The sequence below is a fragment of the Chaetodon trifascialis genome, chromosome 23 (genome assembly GCF_039877785.1).
Source record: "Chaetodon trifascialis isolate fChaTrf1 chromosome 23, fChaTrf1.hap1, whole genome shotgun sequence".
NCBI classification, from domain to species: domain Eukaryota; kingdom Metazoa; phylum Chordata; class Actinopteri; order Chaetodontiformes; family Chaetodontidae; genus Chaetodon; species Chaetodon trifascialis.
In genome coordinates this window covers 14,006,781-14,025,391 of record NC_092078.1, presented here as the reverse complement: position 1 = coordinate 14,025,391, position 18,611 = coordinate 14,006,781, and the positions used below count along the sequence as shown (strand labels likewise).

Sequence of the window (18,611 nt, the reverse complement as noted above, 5' to 3'; positions counted from 1 at the left end):
TCAACAAAGTCGTCACTGCAGTCACAACACAGGCTAGGTCACGTCTGTGGTCAGTGGTACAAATCTGTGTGCATTAAGCCGGAATTTACAAAGGCCATGTTGTGTACAGCTACCAGGAAGATGGGCTGGGATGGTTCCCAGATTCAGATTAAGTCCTGAACTGGAAATTACAGGCTGGGGATGTTCTCTATTGAGGCTTTACGGTTGAGGATTAATCTGTAGTCTGGCAAGTCAACCATCAAAATCCAGTTATCCAGTAGAGGCAGAAAACGAAGAATAGAAGATGAAGAGGGTTGCGGGATGGAAGGAGGGCAGAGACAGGAGGAGGGGGAGGTTTGAGTAGGAGGGTCTGTGGGAACTCACCTGGTCTTTTCTCCATTTTTCTTCCTCGACTGCCACATAGTCGAACCTTTGATATTAATATGAGGATTTGCTTCTGGCAGAGTGACTTGTTGCTCTTTGGGCAGGGCTTTCGCTTGCTGGCGATCTGCCGGTTTGCCTGGGGGTCCTTGACCTCCCTGCGCTGGCGAATGAGGGAGCTGGCGAGAGCGGCCATCTTCCCAGCGCTGACCCTGCCGCCGCCTCACCAGCCTCTGGCAGCTCGGTGGCGCCCAGGTGTCGGGGGGTACCGTGGGCCACCCCCCTGCCCACTCACCCAGGGCGACGGAGCACCGCTGAGGGAGGGGTACAGAGCTGAAGAGGGAGCTTCTGAGAATGGGCCGAAGCAACGGGGAGAAAGGCAGAAAAAAAAAGGGAGAGGACAAGAAGAAGAGGAGGAGGTGGAGGAAATAAGGGTGGATCCCTGAAAGGCCCACCCAAAACTGACAAATGGTGCCTGTTGGGGTTTGGATTGTTGAGCGATAGCCTTTAAATGTCCTTCTGGTTGTTTGTGTCTGGCTGGGAGTGAGGTTCAGGTGAAGCCTTGATACGTCACTATTGTCATGTTGTTATCCACCCAAAAACCAAAGCCTCCGTCCCAGTCCCAGTCCCTTACCCCTCTCCTAGTGCTCCGGTGAAGTTTGACTCAATCCCGTCCGAAACGGTTCAGCATCGGAACCGTTCGCCGCATGATGAAACCAGACCCAAACAAAAATCACATTTAGTCCTCTTAACCCACTCAGCCCCGCAGATCAGGAGCCTGAATCGATTCAGTGGGACGAAAAACGTCTGAATATCAACTCTCCAAAATAAGACAAGTGACACTGTCGGGGCACACTGCAGCTCCTTCTCATTCTGTCCCTCACCTGTAAAATTTCTCCATCCGAAACAATGACAGAGAAGTCGAAGAAGAAGTAGGAACCGTCCGACCTGAGGTATCAGCTCCGCAAGCTGGGACAAGGATGAGGGGATGTGGACGGACGCTGCTGGACAGAGTGCGGCTTGCTTCCTCGCTGTCTTTCAAGCTCTCCTGGCATCACCCCTCACATTCACCCGCACCCTGAGAGAAGACGGGAAAAAGACAGGGGCTTGATAAATCCAGCATTTCCCAGAGATAGAGGTGACATTCATGAACGAGAGAGCGCGGGGATGGAGAGACAGACAGGGACGCGAAGAAAGAGGAGGGAGGGAGGGAGGGAGGGAGCGCAGGGAGTCTATCTATCCCCCCTATCGGATCAGGCTCTCCAACTCTCGGCAGCGCGCTTCACTACAGCAGAGCGCAGCGCTGTGTCCTTCAGCCACTCATGCCGCCTCGCAGCTGGGAGAACGAGGGATGAATGAATGGAGGGAGGGAGGGAGGGAAGGAGGGAGGGAGGGAGGGAGGGAGAGGAGAGGAGAGGAGAGGAGAGGAGAGGAGAGGAGAGGAGGTGAAGGGGGAATAGAGGAGGGGGCTGTGCTGGCAGGTAGCCGTGCCTTACGGTAGTCGCTGTATTGCCGCTGCTTGTGCGAAAGCCTCCACCGGTGGGTGACAGTGGTCCGGTCCGGTTCTGGAGAGTCCAGCTGCACAGTGTGTGTCCATGTGTGTCTGTGTTTGTGAATGTGAGAGACAGAGAGAGAAAGACAGAGAGAGAGAGAGAGAGAGAGAGAGAGAGAGAGAGAGAGAGAGAGAGAGAGAGAGAGAGAGAGAGAGAGAGAGAGACAGGGAGAAAGTGTGTCTCCCGAGCGAGGCACCTCTCAGCCTCAGCGCACGTGTGAGGGAGTGTGTATATGTGTGTGAGGAAGCAGCACAGTGTGAAGGTGTACGAGTGTGAGGGTGTGTGACAGAGGCAGCATGTATGTGTGAATGTGTGTGTGCGCGTGTGTGTGTGACTCGCTCTCTTGCTTGTCCCTGTTCACAGTGCATTACACAGAGAGAGCACTGGCAGCATGCTTCATATGCTCTCTCTCTCTCTCTCTCTCTCTCTCTCTCTCTCTCTCTCTCTCTCTCTCTCTCTCTCTCTCTCTCTCTCTCAAATCTATTTCCCTAAACCCTCCCCTTTGCTCTTCATCCTCCCTCCCTTTTCTCCTCCCCCCGTCACTCTAATCCCTCCTTCAATGTCTACCGTTCAAAGTCCCGTCCTCCACTGTTTCCCCTCTCCGTTACTTCACTGGTACCGTACCAAGCCAGGCCGGGTCCGAGATGGGGCGCCCCCCCGCCGCCCCACTTCACCCTCCCGCTCTTCCACCCCACCCCACCATCTCTGATGTGATGTTGGCTTAAAGAGACAAACTATGCGAGGTTGTCAGTGCTGTGCTCTCAGCCAAGACAAGGACGTATAGATGCCGTGACACAGTGTGAGTCAGTCGGGACCTTGCGTCACTGTCACATCATCTATAAATGCATCAGTCACTCACACAAACACACTCATACGCTGAACATACAATGCACACTGAAGTCACAAACAGAGTGAGAAGCTAGGAGGCAGATCAACTGTGAATAAGCTGTTTGGCCAGAGTGTCTGAAACACTTTATCTGAAGGTTAAACCGAAAGTGTTTGCACCCAAAATGTGGATAATGATCCCTAATTGCACAGCAGAATTGTGTGCAGGCACAACAACAACAGCAAGGATGATAGGTCAAAACTGAACCAAGAAGTTGGTCAGTGATGGATGGTTGCATGCTAGGTGCTGTGAGCTAGCTAAATGAACTCAATACAGACCAAAATGTTTTTGCTAAACTTAAAGCTAAATTCCCGCTGCAGGTTTGACCATTTCCAAGGTTCCACTCATCAGACGTTTAGTGCACAGATGACTTGTCAATTCTTTTTCATGTTATAGCCTATAAAGCATATATCTGATATGCAGCACGGCAATAAAAATGATTTGTTAAGTACTTATTCTACAGGTGAGCATGGATCTGAACAAGGAAGGCAAAGGATGGAGGGGGAAGTCAGTCAGAGGATAATCCGTCATTCATATGATCAGTTCATTCAATACAGGAAACATAACGAATGGCAGGTATGTTGCATAAGGGTTAGGGTGGCACTGCGGGATAGTGGCAACACTGTTGCCTCACAGCTAGAAGGTCCTGGGTTCGATTCCCACCTGGGGCGCTGTGGGCACTGAGGGCGTGTCCTCCACCATGCCTTCGGTGCCTGCTGGGGAATTGTCCCTCTGATTTCTCTCTTAAAACACCACATATGTATTTGTCCACGGGGCGATAAATAGCAAATGTCAGGAAAAGTTACCATTAGTAAGTAAGAAGTGAGGCTGATGTAAGTCAGTGAACTGTTAACACTCCACACTCTCCTGTTAGTGGATGTTTGCTCGGTGTTGGTTCGTGTAACACTGTAATTGTGCTGCCTTTTTGGCCAGGACTCTCCAGCACTCTCACAAAAAATACGATTTCATTCCCAAGAGACCATCCTGGCTAAATTAAGACCAAAATGAAAAAAAAAATAAAAACAAGTAAAACACTGCAGGGGCTCGAGCCAGCAACTGCAAGAAGTAATACCAGCATCAAATTTCGACGGCAAATTAGTCTTCTGAGAGTGGTGGTATTTCCTCTGACTTCGGCTGACATCTCTATAACTTTTCCATTGGCCTCTATTCAAAATCTGGTCTGCGAGGGCAGATTTGTAAATGCTTGGGCTGAGTAATACTGGTAATAAGCCAACAGTAGGCTAAGATTTTCATCAGCCTGTGGCCAAAGACGTAGCGGCACAGTGAGACTACAACAGTGAATCAAGCCAAAAGCATCTTATATCTCCCTTCCTTCCATCCGCCCATCCATCACTGATCATCAGACAGTAGCACATTGCAGTATTTTCTTTCCCAATAATCATTTTAAATAAGGCACAATTATGTTATATTATTGCGGTCGATACAAGAAGGACATAAATGAACACTAATGTCCTGCCATTTGTGTCTCAACATGCTAACTCATTTAAACACGAAAAACCAAAAAATGAAAATTCATTCAACTCGTTTGGTGCCGTCATTGACGACTGTTTTCCCTGTTGGAAGAACACCCAATCCAATTAGAGCTTCGTTGGCAGGATTAAGGATGTGTACGTCATTGTCCTGGGCCACCGGCAGAGAAATCACGACATAAAAAGGGCAAGAAAAATAACGATGAAATGACGACTGTCAGGCGAAGTTAACAACATCTGAAGCTAAGCCAACATCTCTCCCACAGGCAGGTAAGAGTTGTATTAGAATTACAAAGGCCAGTTGCAAGGCTAAACTGCCCGCTGCTGTAAAAGAAATAAAGGAAAGAACGATTCCCCTCCTGCGTGGGATACAAGGTTTGCATTAAACTGCGATGACAGCAGAGCAACAGTGCCTCGGCCCCCAGAGCAGTCAGCGTTCCCCTGAGAAAGCAAATAATGATAGTGGGATTCTGTGATTGTAGGCAGACCTGCTACTGGTCGCTCCCTTTCTGCTGGCCTAGCAGCAGGCGAGAAGAGAAAACCCTGCAGGATTTCCCCTCCTCGCACACACACACACACACACACACACACACACACACACACACACACACACACACACACACACACACACACACACACACACACACACACACATGCTCAATCACCTATCACCACCGTATTGCAGTTTCCTGAGCTGTTAAATAATGTAATTATCTCTCTCTCTCTCCCTGTCCTGTCCTCTTACTGCACCATGGCTATCTTTCCCAGCGCCTCACTCAAGGGCGTCCCTCACCCCTCTCTACAAAACCAAACCACCTAGATTGGAAGTTACCTTACAATCTCCCGCTCCAGCCCCCGCCGCTTAAATCACACACTGGGCCAGCGCTGAGGCAGACAGTCCACTAGACTGTGGGAAAAGCCTGGCAGCTTAAAGGACGCCGTTTCAATAAGCAAGTGGAGGATGGAGACTGGTGCGGAGGCGAGATTTGGTTTAGGGGGGTGTAGAGAAACAGACGCTGGTGGATCGCAATGAAGACATCACTCTGCAAAGGCGAGCCAAGACATGGTACAGAGAGTGCCAGGAGGGAGAACAGAGCCGCCAAGGAGATAGACAAGAACACTGGCCAAGACAGAGAGACACAGAGACAGACAATCAAACAAAGAGGGACAGAGAGGGCAAGAGAAGGAATGATGTATAGTCAGTTGGTGTCTGCGTGCTTGCTTTTACTTGTGTAACAACTGTGCACACGCTCGCATGTGTGCATGTATGAGCGCGCATGTGTGTGTGCGGGCGCACACGTGTGCCTGCGCCAATGCCATCCATGGGTGGCTGGACACGAATTTGTTTTCTGAGCGAGTCAGTTTCCATCGGCAAATGCCTCTGAGGGTGACACCATGATCTGGCCTTGCCAGCCACAGGGCAGCCACGGCATTGTTTTCCGCTCCGCCCTCCTTTTCCTCCACTTCATCCCTCCATCTGTCCCTCCACCCTCCACCCCTCATCCAGACAGACTGGCCCAGTTCTGTCCCCATGTCTCTCTGAGTTCAGCTCAACTCGAAAGGTTCTTTATTGGTATCGTAGGGGCAGCTTTAACTCTACACTACCTATAAAACACAGGGAGCATTAGCAAAGAAAGATTCTGCATAACTTCTGTTTAACTTGAAGTAATGATGCAGAACCAAAAAAGCAAACTACATGACTGAAGTCTGAGCCATAATAGTGAGAAAAGTGTGACCAAATCATTTCAGTGGTGACGAGTGGAACAGAGAGACAGGGTCCTAAATGAAGGAAGCTGTAGCTTATTGTTGCACCAATCAGTTTTATTTAACCTCCTCTGTGGTGTAAACTGTGTTATTGTCCTGTTAGGGACTAAACTAATTTGCTAACTGTGAGTCAGCTCAATGACTTGAAATGACCTTTGGTGAGGAGAATATCGCCAAAGCATATGAAACAATATGGAGATAACTACTACAGCTTTGCTTTGAAATGTGTCGCACTACTCATATAATTACTAAAAAACAAAACAAGCATCAATCATCATCTTTGTCTTTGTCTTCCTCCCCTCCACATGTAACCCATCCTCATCTCTCTCCTCCTCTTCAAGTTACTCATCTCATCGCGTGTCCCCCCTCCCGCCGTCTCTCCTCATGTAACCCTCTTTATTTCTCTCTCTGACACTGTAGAGGTGACTGCTCCTGTTTTGCCTCTCAGTCTAATCTCAGACTCATTATGTAAAGGCGTGTTGGCTCATTTGTTATTTCTGGCTCCAATAACCCTGATTAAGGCTGTTTTTTTTTTCTTCCTTGTTTCTCTCAGCCTCCTTCCACCGTCCTGCTATCAGGCGACGTTAATGATAGCAACGCTGCCCCTCTTTGAGGAGGGTTCCTCCCCTCTGTTCTGCAATAACACAGACACTTTGTTTCTAAAATGAGATAAGTGACTCACACATTAACCTGCAAGCGTATTAGTTATGCTAATTTACAAGCTAGCTTTCATAGCAACACAGTGGCATTTAAAGTCTTTTAAAATCGTATCTGTTCAGATATTGAGGAGTGATGGCATTTTTTTTTGTTTTGTTTTGTTTCCCCTGAAACAGATGGGAAGCATTTAGCTTCAAAAAAAACTCCCACTTCTAACTAATGACACAGTGAGTGTTTCGCTGTGGGCGGCTCAGATATTCAGATTTCGGTGGTGCAGCGAGGGCTGCAAAGCGGCACAGGAGCAGCAGGAAAGGGAAAGTTTAAAAATTGCTCTATTTAATGCAAATAAAAGCAGGTACTTTTAAGCCCTGGAGATCAGTGATGGGTGGTGTTGCTGTACTGTTACCAGTTACTTTTATTTTGTACTGGAGAGTAAATTTGACCAGTAGTGGCAGTGACACCAGTCCTGGAAGGTGCATTAAAGAGTGCTCTGACAGTTAAAGGTTATGAGCAACTGCAGTACGTTCAGGAAATCCAGCAAAGAGGACAAACTTGCAATGATGTCTTCCAAAGGTTAATGTGAATGTGCTTGTTTCTTGCATAAAAAGTTGCTCTTTGGCAGCCAGCTCTTAAATCTCAAGAGCGTCCTTTAAAGTGAGATTTCGCAACACTTCCTGCTAACAGCTGATTTGTCATAACTTGTGAATGATTGGCAACTTTAAAATGATTTTTTATTCATGCGAAAGGGGTCAGTCCTCGTGATGAAGCCGAAAAGAGAAGCTGCCCTCGGCTTTACGGAGCTTTATAGTGAGTCGCAGCTCATTGTTTGGCTGTCTGGCCTGCAGCTTTAATGTTTTGGTTCACTCTCATTGCTATTATAATATCAGACACAGTTTGCTGCTTGCAGGTGAACACAGTGGAGCATTTCACAACTAAAAAGCCACATATTCCCTAAGGAGTTTGTAGAGAGCAAGAACAGAAAAGAGAGTGAAGCAGGTGGCCTCAAACATGACATGAAACACGATGAACGCTGATGTTGATCCGTAACTGTGAGCCTCATTCACATTAATGTTTTGTCACTCCCCCCTGAGATGTACTGGGCTTTCAACCAACTCCACTGCAAACCAATCTGTGGCAATATTAGATGTTCAGAGCAAGGAGATGCAGTATAAAGAGCAAAAAAGACCTCTGAGGGGCGAAGGCCAGGGTCCAAAGGTGAGTCATACCATGGTGGCATTGTTGGAGCTCGGCACTGAGCTGAAAACTAATATCAAGACGTGTGTTTTGTTCTTTCTGCTGCATCAGTGATGGATTTTAAAGCTTCGCTGCCATTGAAACCTTCAATAATGACCATCATGAGTGTGAGGGACACTGAGTCTCACTGTCAGATGACCACCAAAATATTGATTGGCACAGAGACAGCAATCAGTTCAGTCTGAGCTTAGCCCTTGTCGTGTTCACAGCGGAAATGTTAGGCCCGACCTAGTAAGTATGTATGTATGTGTGACTTTTATGTAATATAATCGTTCCTACTGTCAAACAAAGCAGGCTGGAGGAGGGTGTGGTAGACGAGTGCGGACAGAAGGACAGAAGACGAGATGAGGTGTAGATTAGCATGGGACAGACAGCATGCACAGATCCGAGGGGATGAGTATGAAGACAGGAAGCAAAGGAAAGAATATGGAGGTGTGACAGATACATGATGAAATGCACAAAAGTGTGTGTTCTCTATATTCTATACATCCAAGCAGTCACCGCATATTGAAAAAAATCACACTTGTGCTGTGCAAGCACAGCTATATAACATACAGCTCAGGATTTGTCATCTCGACATCAGCAATTGCATGAGGGGAGCTCAGGGCGCTAATACATTATGACTTCATATATCAGCGTATGTCCTACCAAGACTTGGTGTCACAGATAAATACGCCCAATAAAGATAGAAAACACACATGGTGCATCTATAAAACCGCAAATGGAGTCGTGTCAAAGCTGATACAAGAGGCTGAAAAGTGCATGTTTATCATTTACGTGTTTTATGAACTGTGTTGAACCGAGTTTGTGCGTGTGTGTGTCTGTAGGTGTCTGTGTGTTACCCTCCGCTCACCTCTAAATCCCTGGATACAGCTGTGGATTAGACGTTAGTAAATTATGGCTCAGCGGCGCTGTGCTGCCTCAAATAATGCAATAATGCACCATCCCTCTGTGTCAGTCAGCGCCTGTTAACCGGCTCCAGCCTGAGACAAATATGCCCCAAATTGGGATTGATATGGAGGGCTTTTCTGTGGGGGACTGAGATGAACACATCTTGCAGGTATCCGCCACTTTGGCCTCCCTAGACGCTGGAGACAGCAGGTGAGACTGGACCACAGTGATTCAGTGACCAGATCACATACATTTCTCATGAATACAAACCTTATTTTTGGCAATAGCGATTAACTGTATTTCCATTCAGCAATTACTTTTCTATGAAGTAGTTTTTGTGGAGCCCGCCGTTCCCGTGCTGGATGCCTACCTAAGCACGATCCACAGGAAAACGATGCAGTGATGTAATCCAGCGCAATTTTATCTCATTAATAGCAGCCTCACTACACAGTTCTCTTTATACCATGTCAGAGCTGTGTCAAGTTTCTGCTAATGCAAACAGACCACCCTCCTGCTCCTGCTGCACATTAAACTGGTGAAACACGGAGGCTTTTACTGTGAAGCAGCCATGGGAAAGGCAAATGTGATAGTGCTGACGACGATCGTTCATTAAAAATGCGTCAATTTTTGCAAGGTAGCAATGGAAACAGAAGGCGTAGCCACAGTAAACAGTGAGATGAAGAGTAAAGAAAGTAAGAAAACCACTGTTTTAGGCAGCAGCAAACATGAAAACCAAAGTAGGGTGCAGAACTCAGATGACGCCCGGACTTCTGAGAGCTCTCATTAAATGCTGACTTACCTTGGTGTTATTTCTTGAAGATTAGCAACTTCCCAGCGTTACGTCCTCATGCTAATATTAGCATTAATAATATAGATGATATTGTAAATTGTTTAATAGGTTCCTGTTCCCTGAGGTGACCTAATAAGAGCGGCATTTATTCAGAGACGTGCTAATTTGCATCACATGCAAATGCGTTTCAGGGATGGTTACTGAAATGTATGGAAACAGCAAAATAATGAAAAAAGTGGAGCATAATGGAAATAAATATTAGTTGCAATACAGAGTACTTAAATACTGACTGTTTAGAGTTACTGTAGACAGAAGAATATACTGCAGAGCCTGAAGTGATGAGGGCTTTTTTATGAGCACAGGTGTGAAGTAAACTGAGATGAGTTATTCTGTCTTTGAACTGAAGTTACACCATTTATATTCAAAGAGTAATGACAAGAGCTCAACCTCTGTGTGATTCCCTCTGACTGCAGCCGATCGTACAGCCATTCAAGTCGTCAGTCAGTGGTCCAAACACCAGCCAACCACCCGACATGCACCTAAACAGACAGCGAAACTTGCTACCATCCACACCCCAGCCAGCCAGGTCGAACCAGATGCAGCAGGGTCTCTGAAGCCGAGCTGTATTTTCTCCCACATCAAAGCTTGCCAGCCGCACAGTGCCTCAAGCACAATAACGCCATATTACTCCAAGGTGCAGAGTAAAAATCACAAGAGGTGAAAGACCTCTAGGTTGGGGTGTAAAAAATGAAAAAAAAAATCAAGCAACTATCTGCTTTGTTGACTTTTTAGTATCATTCATCTCGCCCCATCAAATCCTCTCTAATTAGTGGCTGTGCAGGGAAAGGAAACCCTGTTTCCTGCACACCAAAGTGATTGTGGGTAAAGCGATCCTCCGCTCACGTCTGCAGTACAAGACAAGTAACAAGACAGAAGCCCACAGAAATGCAATAAAGACTCAATGAAGAAGCTGACAGGCTGCTGTACACAGCTCAGGGCTGCAGACTGGAACTAAGACGATGGTTAACGTGAGTAGAGGTGCTGTTAGCTTCAGTTAAAGAGAGAAGTGCAAGGCGTGACGTGCTTTATGCATCAGTTTGTTGGATTATCATATTATTTTTGCCATTAGTCTTCCCATCTCAATAAAGTGACACTGAACACATTGTAACTTTGAAAGGTTTTTTTTACCTTTTTTAAGTATGTTATCCCTCTTTCTAACTGTGTGTTGAGCAGCTTCTACTGTAACAAAGCAATTTCCCTGCGGGGATCAATAACATTTTTCTGAATCTGAATCGCTTTTTTTGCTCCTTCACTGTAAAAATACAGGCTCCTACAAATAATGATTCTTATATAGATTTTACACTTTCAAAAAAGTATGAAAATGCTAAACTAAATTTAAAGTGGGAGCAAGCCTGATATTAAAATCCGATTTTTCCGATATTCACAGCCGTCCACATCAACAGTAACACACTCAACCCAACACAGCTCTTTCGCCTCGAGTCAACATTTAGCTATTGAGAGCTTCATTAGCTTTGAGGTTTGGCCGGATCTGTTATTTATGTGCTTGTCATAAATATTGCACTGCCCTCTGTCACACCTTAGACTGTTTCTGTGACATTGCATATTTACTGAGGGACGAAAGGTGTAATGACGCCTGGTCAAGGTTGTTTTCCTGCCCGCGGCAAGAAGTAACCTAGCAAACCAATCAGCTACCAGGACGTGAAGATACAACAGGATGAAAGATCACTTAGGAGTATTTTTCCAAGGAGCAAATGCTGCCATTGAGTGTTTACCGCGGCGATTTGTCCATTCAGACAGCAGAGACAAACGAATGGGGAAGGACAAACAGGACGCACAACAGAAAAGGACGCGGGAACCATTTAATGATGGAGGACCTTCATTACAGAAGGACAAGACACTAAATGAAACAGGAAATGACTCAAAGTGAGCTGGCCCTCTCACAAATAAGCTCCAATGAAACCGAGGAACAACAGCATCCCTCCGCCTCTTTGCTCATGTTTGAGAAAAATCTCCATTATGACCAAAAAAAAAAAAACATTAAAAGCCAGACGCTGTGATTCAGAGCTGCTGGGACTGAATCTGCTCCGGATCAGACGCTCTCAGGTGGCGGCAGGTCTGTAATAAGGCCGACACATCCTCACTTTCAGCTTAAGTAATAAAAAAATCTCATGTTTCAAAGCCTCCTTCCTCTGTTCCTTGTGTTGTTATATTTTCACAAATCACACAAGGAAACAGTACTTCTAAACACATTTACCTTCCTCAGCTGACAGCTGGTTGGCCCTCGTTTAGAGCCCCAGAATATATTAGCCTATTACAGCATTAAAAGCCTTGCTGTGGATGGGAGTGTGTTCTTATTCATCTTGTCTCATTAAGGAAAAGAGTCATTTCTGAGACAAGTGTTTAAAGTTTGAAGTAACAAACAGAGGAAAAGCCAGACTAAAGTAAACGCACTCGAGCTGTGCAGGCATCATTTCATCTGAACTAACAGGAGCATGAACACACATCCAAACCAGAGGCCAAAAGTGAGCAAATCATGAAATACACAAACCGCTCGACTACTGCGGGGCTCCGATGTCAATCAATCATCAATCAATCAATCAATCAATCAATGGGTGTGATAGTGGGCACTGGAGTCGTTCAGTGTGTGAGCTGACTGTTTGTTTAGCTCTGCCACAGAGAGACAGACAAACTGAGATGCTATACCAAGAGAGCCACATCAACTTTAAGATATTTGGGAAATACCATGTGGAAGTGAGCGTATTGTGCATAAATATAGCACCACTAACCTCTGCATTAACTGGGCCTGCTTCTCTTTGGCGAGGCATCTTATGCCAGATGATAGTAGTGATGATGATGATGATGATGATGATGATGATGATGATGATGATGATGATGGCAGCTGGTTTTCCAGGTTTGGGTCAGTCAGTCCTGAGCAGAACTGAGTCTTTGCATGAGTCAGAGTAAGGAACTTGAGGTCCAGTTCAGAGAGGAACTTGGTAATGTCCATCATGAAGGCCAAATCACACAAAAAACTTGCTTTCACTGAGTTTCCACGTCAGGCTTTCCTTCATCTCTATGAATCATTCCAAACAAATTGACAATTTTACTTTGTCTTGTGCTAGCAGCTCAACAGCAACAAGGCACTCCTTTATCAATTCTCCTTTCGAATGAGGTTTTAGCCTCTCAGCTATTAGCTCTCTCACAACAAGACCTACCTGCAGAACTCTGTCTCTGTCAGAATGTGGTCTATGAAAGCTGCTTGTTGGGCTCCCAAACTCCCCTGAAGAGAGTTAAGTTTCATTCAGTTTAGCATGTTTGTAGCTGTCATGGCGCTCGAGTTTACTTCACTGCCGGCTCGTCCCCACAAACTGACTTAAACACACTGGCTTGCCTTTCACTTGGACAAAAAATAAAAATACTTGCATGTCCATTTCTGTAGAAAAGCGCGTCACTACGCACTTACTTATTTCCGCTTTGTTGACAGGCGCCATGATGCAATGACGTGACGGTGATATTAACCGCGATGCGTGTGCTGCGTTCAGGGATCGCTCGGACAAACGTGCCAGTCTTCGAGTTTTTGTTGTTTTCTTTGTTGCTGAAAAAAACAATTAAAGTAATTGCTATTTTGTGTCTATGAATTGCCTCGCTAGCCCAAACAAACAATCTTGCGGACTGTATATGTCCCAGGGTGGAGGTCCCCCCCACCCCCGTGCGACACAGTGTGGCTAGCCTCAAAACTTATGACCTTTATTCCCATTGTTTCAGCAGTCACTGCTCTTTGTAGGGCGGCACGTAAAAACACTCTAACATGCAGCACTTTACATCTCTGTGGACCCCCTCTCGTGTAAGAACACACACTTAAGAACAAAGGGCTTGATATACCTAAAGAATTAAGCCAATTAAGGCAGGATCCTACAAGCCACTACTCCCCCAAACCCCCTCTGTACAGCAAAATGAAAGTGACTCTGTTCAGAAGCTCTTTGGCAATCTCTGAAACAATACACGGATCAAGAAACAGCCCTTTCCTCTCATCTGCAGGGCTGTGTGAGTGTGTGTCTCTGTGTGTGTGTGCTCCTGCTGCTGAGTATACTGTATGTCCAATAGTGTTGAGCTGAGCAGCAGTTGCTCCATCTGTGTACCAGTCACTCTCCTGCACACACACACACACAGTGTCACACATGCAGGCTATCACCCTCTGTATGTGTCCCTTTTGCAGACACAACCATGAATATTCCTGTGTGTGCACAAACACACGCAGACAAGAAGTCTGGACTCATAAGCAGAGGTTAAAAACAGGAGGGGTTCAGTGAAGTTTAATTGAAGAGACAGGGTAGGACAGGACATGACAGCATGGGACAACAGAGAAGCAACACAGATTTGATATAAATCCAAAAAGGTAAAGAGAAGCAAGGATGCAAGAGGGGACGCTGACATTATGTCCAGAGACAGAAATGTGCTGATGAAGGGAAGAAGACATGAGAGGAAATGAAAGGACGAGATGAAAAAACAGAAAGACAAGGAGGGGAAGCTGACAAGGGACGGAGCATTAGACCCACTCAAACCGACAGAAGAGAGGAAGAAAAGGCTAGCAGCTCTAAATACTTAAAGAGCCACGGCGGGCCGAGGAAGACAGAGAGAGAGGGAGAGAACTGACCCGTTGTCTTGTGGAGATACAACACCCAGTCGAGCAAAGCGGACAATCTCTCCGCAGCACAGGACTCAGCTCCGCAGCCTCCGCAAGCTCCACAGCCTTCGTTCTGTTCATTAGAAGTTTCTTCACTTCCTCTGAGAGTTGTGGAGGAAGTGGGGCACGCAGTACACAGCGAATAAAAACTTTGGCTTTTTCCCACCGTTTTCAGTGCACCATCCTCTCAGCTTTATTTCTTAAATTTTAGTCAGAGTTTTGATGACTTCTTATGCATTGGCATTACCAGCAGCGTGTGATGCTATTAATATCCAGAGACGCTGTTTTCATGAACAGACAGCTGGGGAGATGGATGCAGGACAGATGAAATTCACGGGGAAATTAGGACACAGTCCATCCAATAGCTGTTCAAAACTATGCTCCTTGGCAAACATGACGTAGAAAAGGCCAAGACATCTTGACTTTTAATCTCTAGTACATGTCAGGCTCCAAAAATGCTTTGATCAACTTCTTCAGTCCTCAGCTTTGAGAATGACATGAAGCACTTTTTATTGTACAAACACTCGGCACAGCTGACAGCAGGTTGTGTTAAGTAGCAGACCTTCAAATTAGTGTACAGTGACTTTTTCAAGGGCAGCCCAGAAGCACTTTCATGTGAGGAAAGAGGCTGTTTCTTGTTCATTTCTCCACTGAGTCTTTTACCAGCCAGTCTGGCAGTTCAGCCCTGGGGTATTATCTTTTCTATCTTTTCCTGACATTGACCCGAGCAATTTCCACTTTACGAGACACTGAAGATAACAGGATAACGCACAATATAACATGATTTTGGACACGCTCATTCCCTTAGATCCCGTCCTGAGGTCACATGATACATCTGAGGGGTCATATTGAAAGCCTGAGGACTTTAGCATCGCCTTTCTAACTGAGGGCTGAGGATGATTATTTTTCTGACATTTTCCAATCTTTCACTTTTGCTTGAATAATTTTACATATTCAGACCCCAAAAAGTACTCAAATAGAACAATATGAATGTCTGTTTTAATTGGCTACCATTCATAGACTGAGGGTCACTTAGTTTATGCCTCCCAAAGGTTTTAAATAGAATACAGTAAAACTTAAACTCAAAGTTTTAGAAACTGTAAAAGAGTTTGGTGCAGTCGTGAAACTGGTTTCGATCGAATGAGCTTATGACAATGATGTGATCTGGCATGAAAAAGTCTGCAATTAGCAGTCTGCAGTGGTCAACGGGAATAAAATGAGGCAATAGAACAGGAGGAAATTGAGGTGTGCACATGTGGGAAATCTAACAGGCACACACACTGCGCTCACACTAACAGGCTGCTTGGATCCAGAGACGACACACACACTCACACTGATAAACACACTGTAACATCTAATTAAAAAGGTTTAAGCAATTGTTCACAGAGGAGCTCCCATCGAGCGCTGGTTCACTGGTGATGCATTAACCTGAACTACTCAGCGTGACATTGTCACTAAAAACTGATGGAATTTTTAAAACATAGCCACTTTAAATCTAATCCATCAGACCTAATCAATTCCTGACTGCGTCTTCATTACCGATGCTTGATCACATTTAAGCTGTTGGGAAAGTGACAGTGGTGCTCGAGGCCTGCTTAGAAGCATCTTCTTGTTCTCTTAAATGCTCTCACTGTCATTAGGAAGTGGAGCGTGACACCTCAATGTAACGTGCACTTCAAAGACAGCTAAGCATGTAGAATATGACAAAGGACGGGGATACAACAAGCAGCACAGTGGCTGGGACAGACTCTTGTCGCAGCAGAGCTGAGTGTTTGGATGCAGCCAACGGAAAACCCCACTAAACCGTGGAGTGTGTGGAGCGCCAGAGCTGCGAGCCGGCTGGCAGACAGCGAGAGCTGGCGCTGGGGCAGGCGCGCCCAATAGGCTGGCACCGCTGCAGCTATAGAGCTGTTGTGTGATATCACAGTGAAACAGATTGAGATTAGCCTGCCATGATCCACAGAGGAGAAAAGAGGGATGGAAGAGGAAGTGAGGGATGGAGAGGGAAACGGAGATAGTGCTGTAGAGCAGCTTTGATTATTCGGTAGGAGAGTCCTCTAAAGTAGACCTCTTTTTTTGCATTCTCTACTCACACAACTGGACTTTGGTTGCATCCCAATATTGCCTATGTTTGGAAAATGTCCCCTGTATCACTGCAACAAACACAAACATGTTCAGAACTGGATCTATTTCAATTCTTTTCCCAACATGTCCTCTTCTTTTTATCACCTGTCCTTTGTCTTCTTCTGAGGTTTCGCCTCAGGCTCTGCGACTATGTAATCTCGCCTCTGCACTGCCTTGACAAGGCAGGCACGCCTCCCGGTCGACCCTTGGGGTAATTTAGCCCTCATTAGAAATATGGAAGCGTCTCCCTGCTGTTCAGATCATCTTTATTTCATAATCCCAACAATTATGACATCTCCTGGTATGAAGCGTCCTCTTCTTCTTCTTCTCTCTTTTCCTTCACTCTTTGCTCCCATCGTGCACTCATCATCCTATAGGAGGCGGTTCAGTATATTCCAGCCTGCCTGCACATGGAGAGAGACAGCAGAGTAGCATTTGATGGTATAAGCTCTTTGCTATATGAGTGTGCTCAAGAGTTTTCTCACAGCATGATATCCTATGTGTATTCTATATTTGTGATCCTATACTGTATGAACCTCTGTATAGTTGAGTTTTTGACAGCAGGGATTTGCTAAATTGGATTAGCCATTATCACTGAGGATTACAAATCTGATGGCAGCAGCCAGGGGACAATCCTCCATATAGCATGATTGACAGCCGATCAGCTCTGTCATGTGAAGCCCACGCACTGAGTGGGCCGCGCCCCGAGGCGAACAGCAGCTCGGAAAAGTTGCAAGCGGCAGCTGATTGGCTGGCTGGTGAAAGCTGAAGTGTGGAGATCAAATTCAGTTCAGGATCGTGAGCATCTTCAGCATGAAGAAGACAAAGCTTTCTCTGATGTGTGCTGGATTTATTTGTTTGCTTCTTTGTCGCTTTAATTCAAATTCTGGTTCATTCTAACAAGAAGACTTCAAGAAGATAATTCAGATTAGTTACTTAATTTATGTATTTAGGCCCCAACACTGGCTGTACAGTAAACTTTTGTGACGCATTTCCAAAACTGTTGGGACAGAATGTGATGATGAGAAAACATTGAAACCCCACGTTTAATTGAAAATAGACAACAAATTTCCTTGCTTTTTGAAAGTGATATCCTCCTTTCGAATGCTTCATGGAGCAGTGTCACAGTGAGCACAGTGTTGCCCCTCCGGATCAGAGTGACCCCTCAGATGACGAGAAAACAGCTGCGTATTAATATAATTCCCAGGATGGAAAGAGCCCTTTAGGTCTAATGTGGTATAATGAAAACAAAAGGACTTAGCGGGAGCTGTTAAATATAGTACATCATGCAGCTGTAGTGAGTCACAGTGTGTCTCCTGGGCTGGTGGGACAGCAGGGGGAGTCGGCTGGGAGCTTTCCAATGGTTAAAGGGGTAATAAAGGGTATGAGATGCAGTGCAGCTGTGACCCCTGTCAATCTGCTGCCTGTTAGAGACAGTTGATTACTGGGCTGGGGGTCACGCTGTCAACCTTATAGTCAACTTCAGTTAAGCCTGAGTTATTTCCTCTGGTGTGTGCGTGCGTGTGTGTGTGTGTGTGTGTGTGTGTGTGTGTGTGTGTGTGTGTGTGTGTGTGTGTGTGTGTGATTGGCTCTATAGAAATGCATTTGTTTTTCTCGTGCAACAGGCTGTAAGGCCCATGTGGGTACTCAGTCTGTGGATCAGGTACATGCACCATATGAAAGCACGTGCACACAGTCTTTAACCTTTATTGAGGGATTTAACAGCATGGAGATGAAATGACTGAGTCGCCGAAATAAATCACGCTCGTCAGTGTCTATTAAAAGTCGACAGAGATAAAAATCGCCACGCAACTCTACAGAAATGCAATGCTGATCTAATCAAATGGATCAAACTCTGTCGCCTCTGCCGCTCAATAGAAATAGGAATAATCATTTTAGTAACAATTTCCCCATCACAGTAGAGCAGAGAGGTGACTTCAGTACATTTCTTCTGGATGTGCTGCAGAAAGTTGACCAGTGGAAATTCACAAACTGCACTCGCAAATAAGTGAAGGCAAAGGCTGTGGAAACCTCCTGAAGGTGCACAGGTGGATGCAAAGGTGGGGCGAGTGAACAGCATCTGCAGGAGCTAAACGTGATATTTGAGTGTCATTATTGAATCAAATGAGACCGTGCT

At 45.8% G+C, this 18,611-nt stretch overlaps 1 protein-coding gene across 1 annotated transcript in view; it reads right to left on the bottom strand.

Moving 5' to 3' along the window:
- Positions 1 to 1,407, bottom strand: part of fgf11a (fibroblast growth factor 11a) — a 69,165-nt gene extending 67,758 nt beyond the window's left edge. Inside the window, exon 1 of the mRNA XM_070993124.1 lies at positions 364 to 1,407. Within this exon, the coding sequence (XP_070849225.1) occupies positions 364 to 556 (193 nt within the window). The 5' untranslated portion in view covers positions 557 to 1,407. The remainder of the gene's footprint in view (positions 1 to 363) is intronic.
- Between the last annotated feature and the right edge of the window lie 17,204 nt (positions 1,408 to 18,611).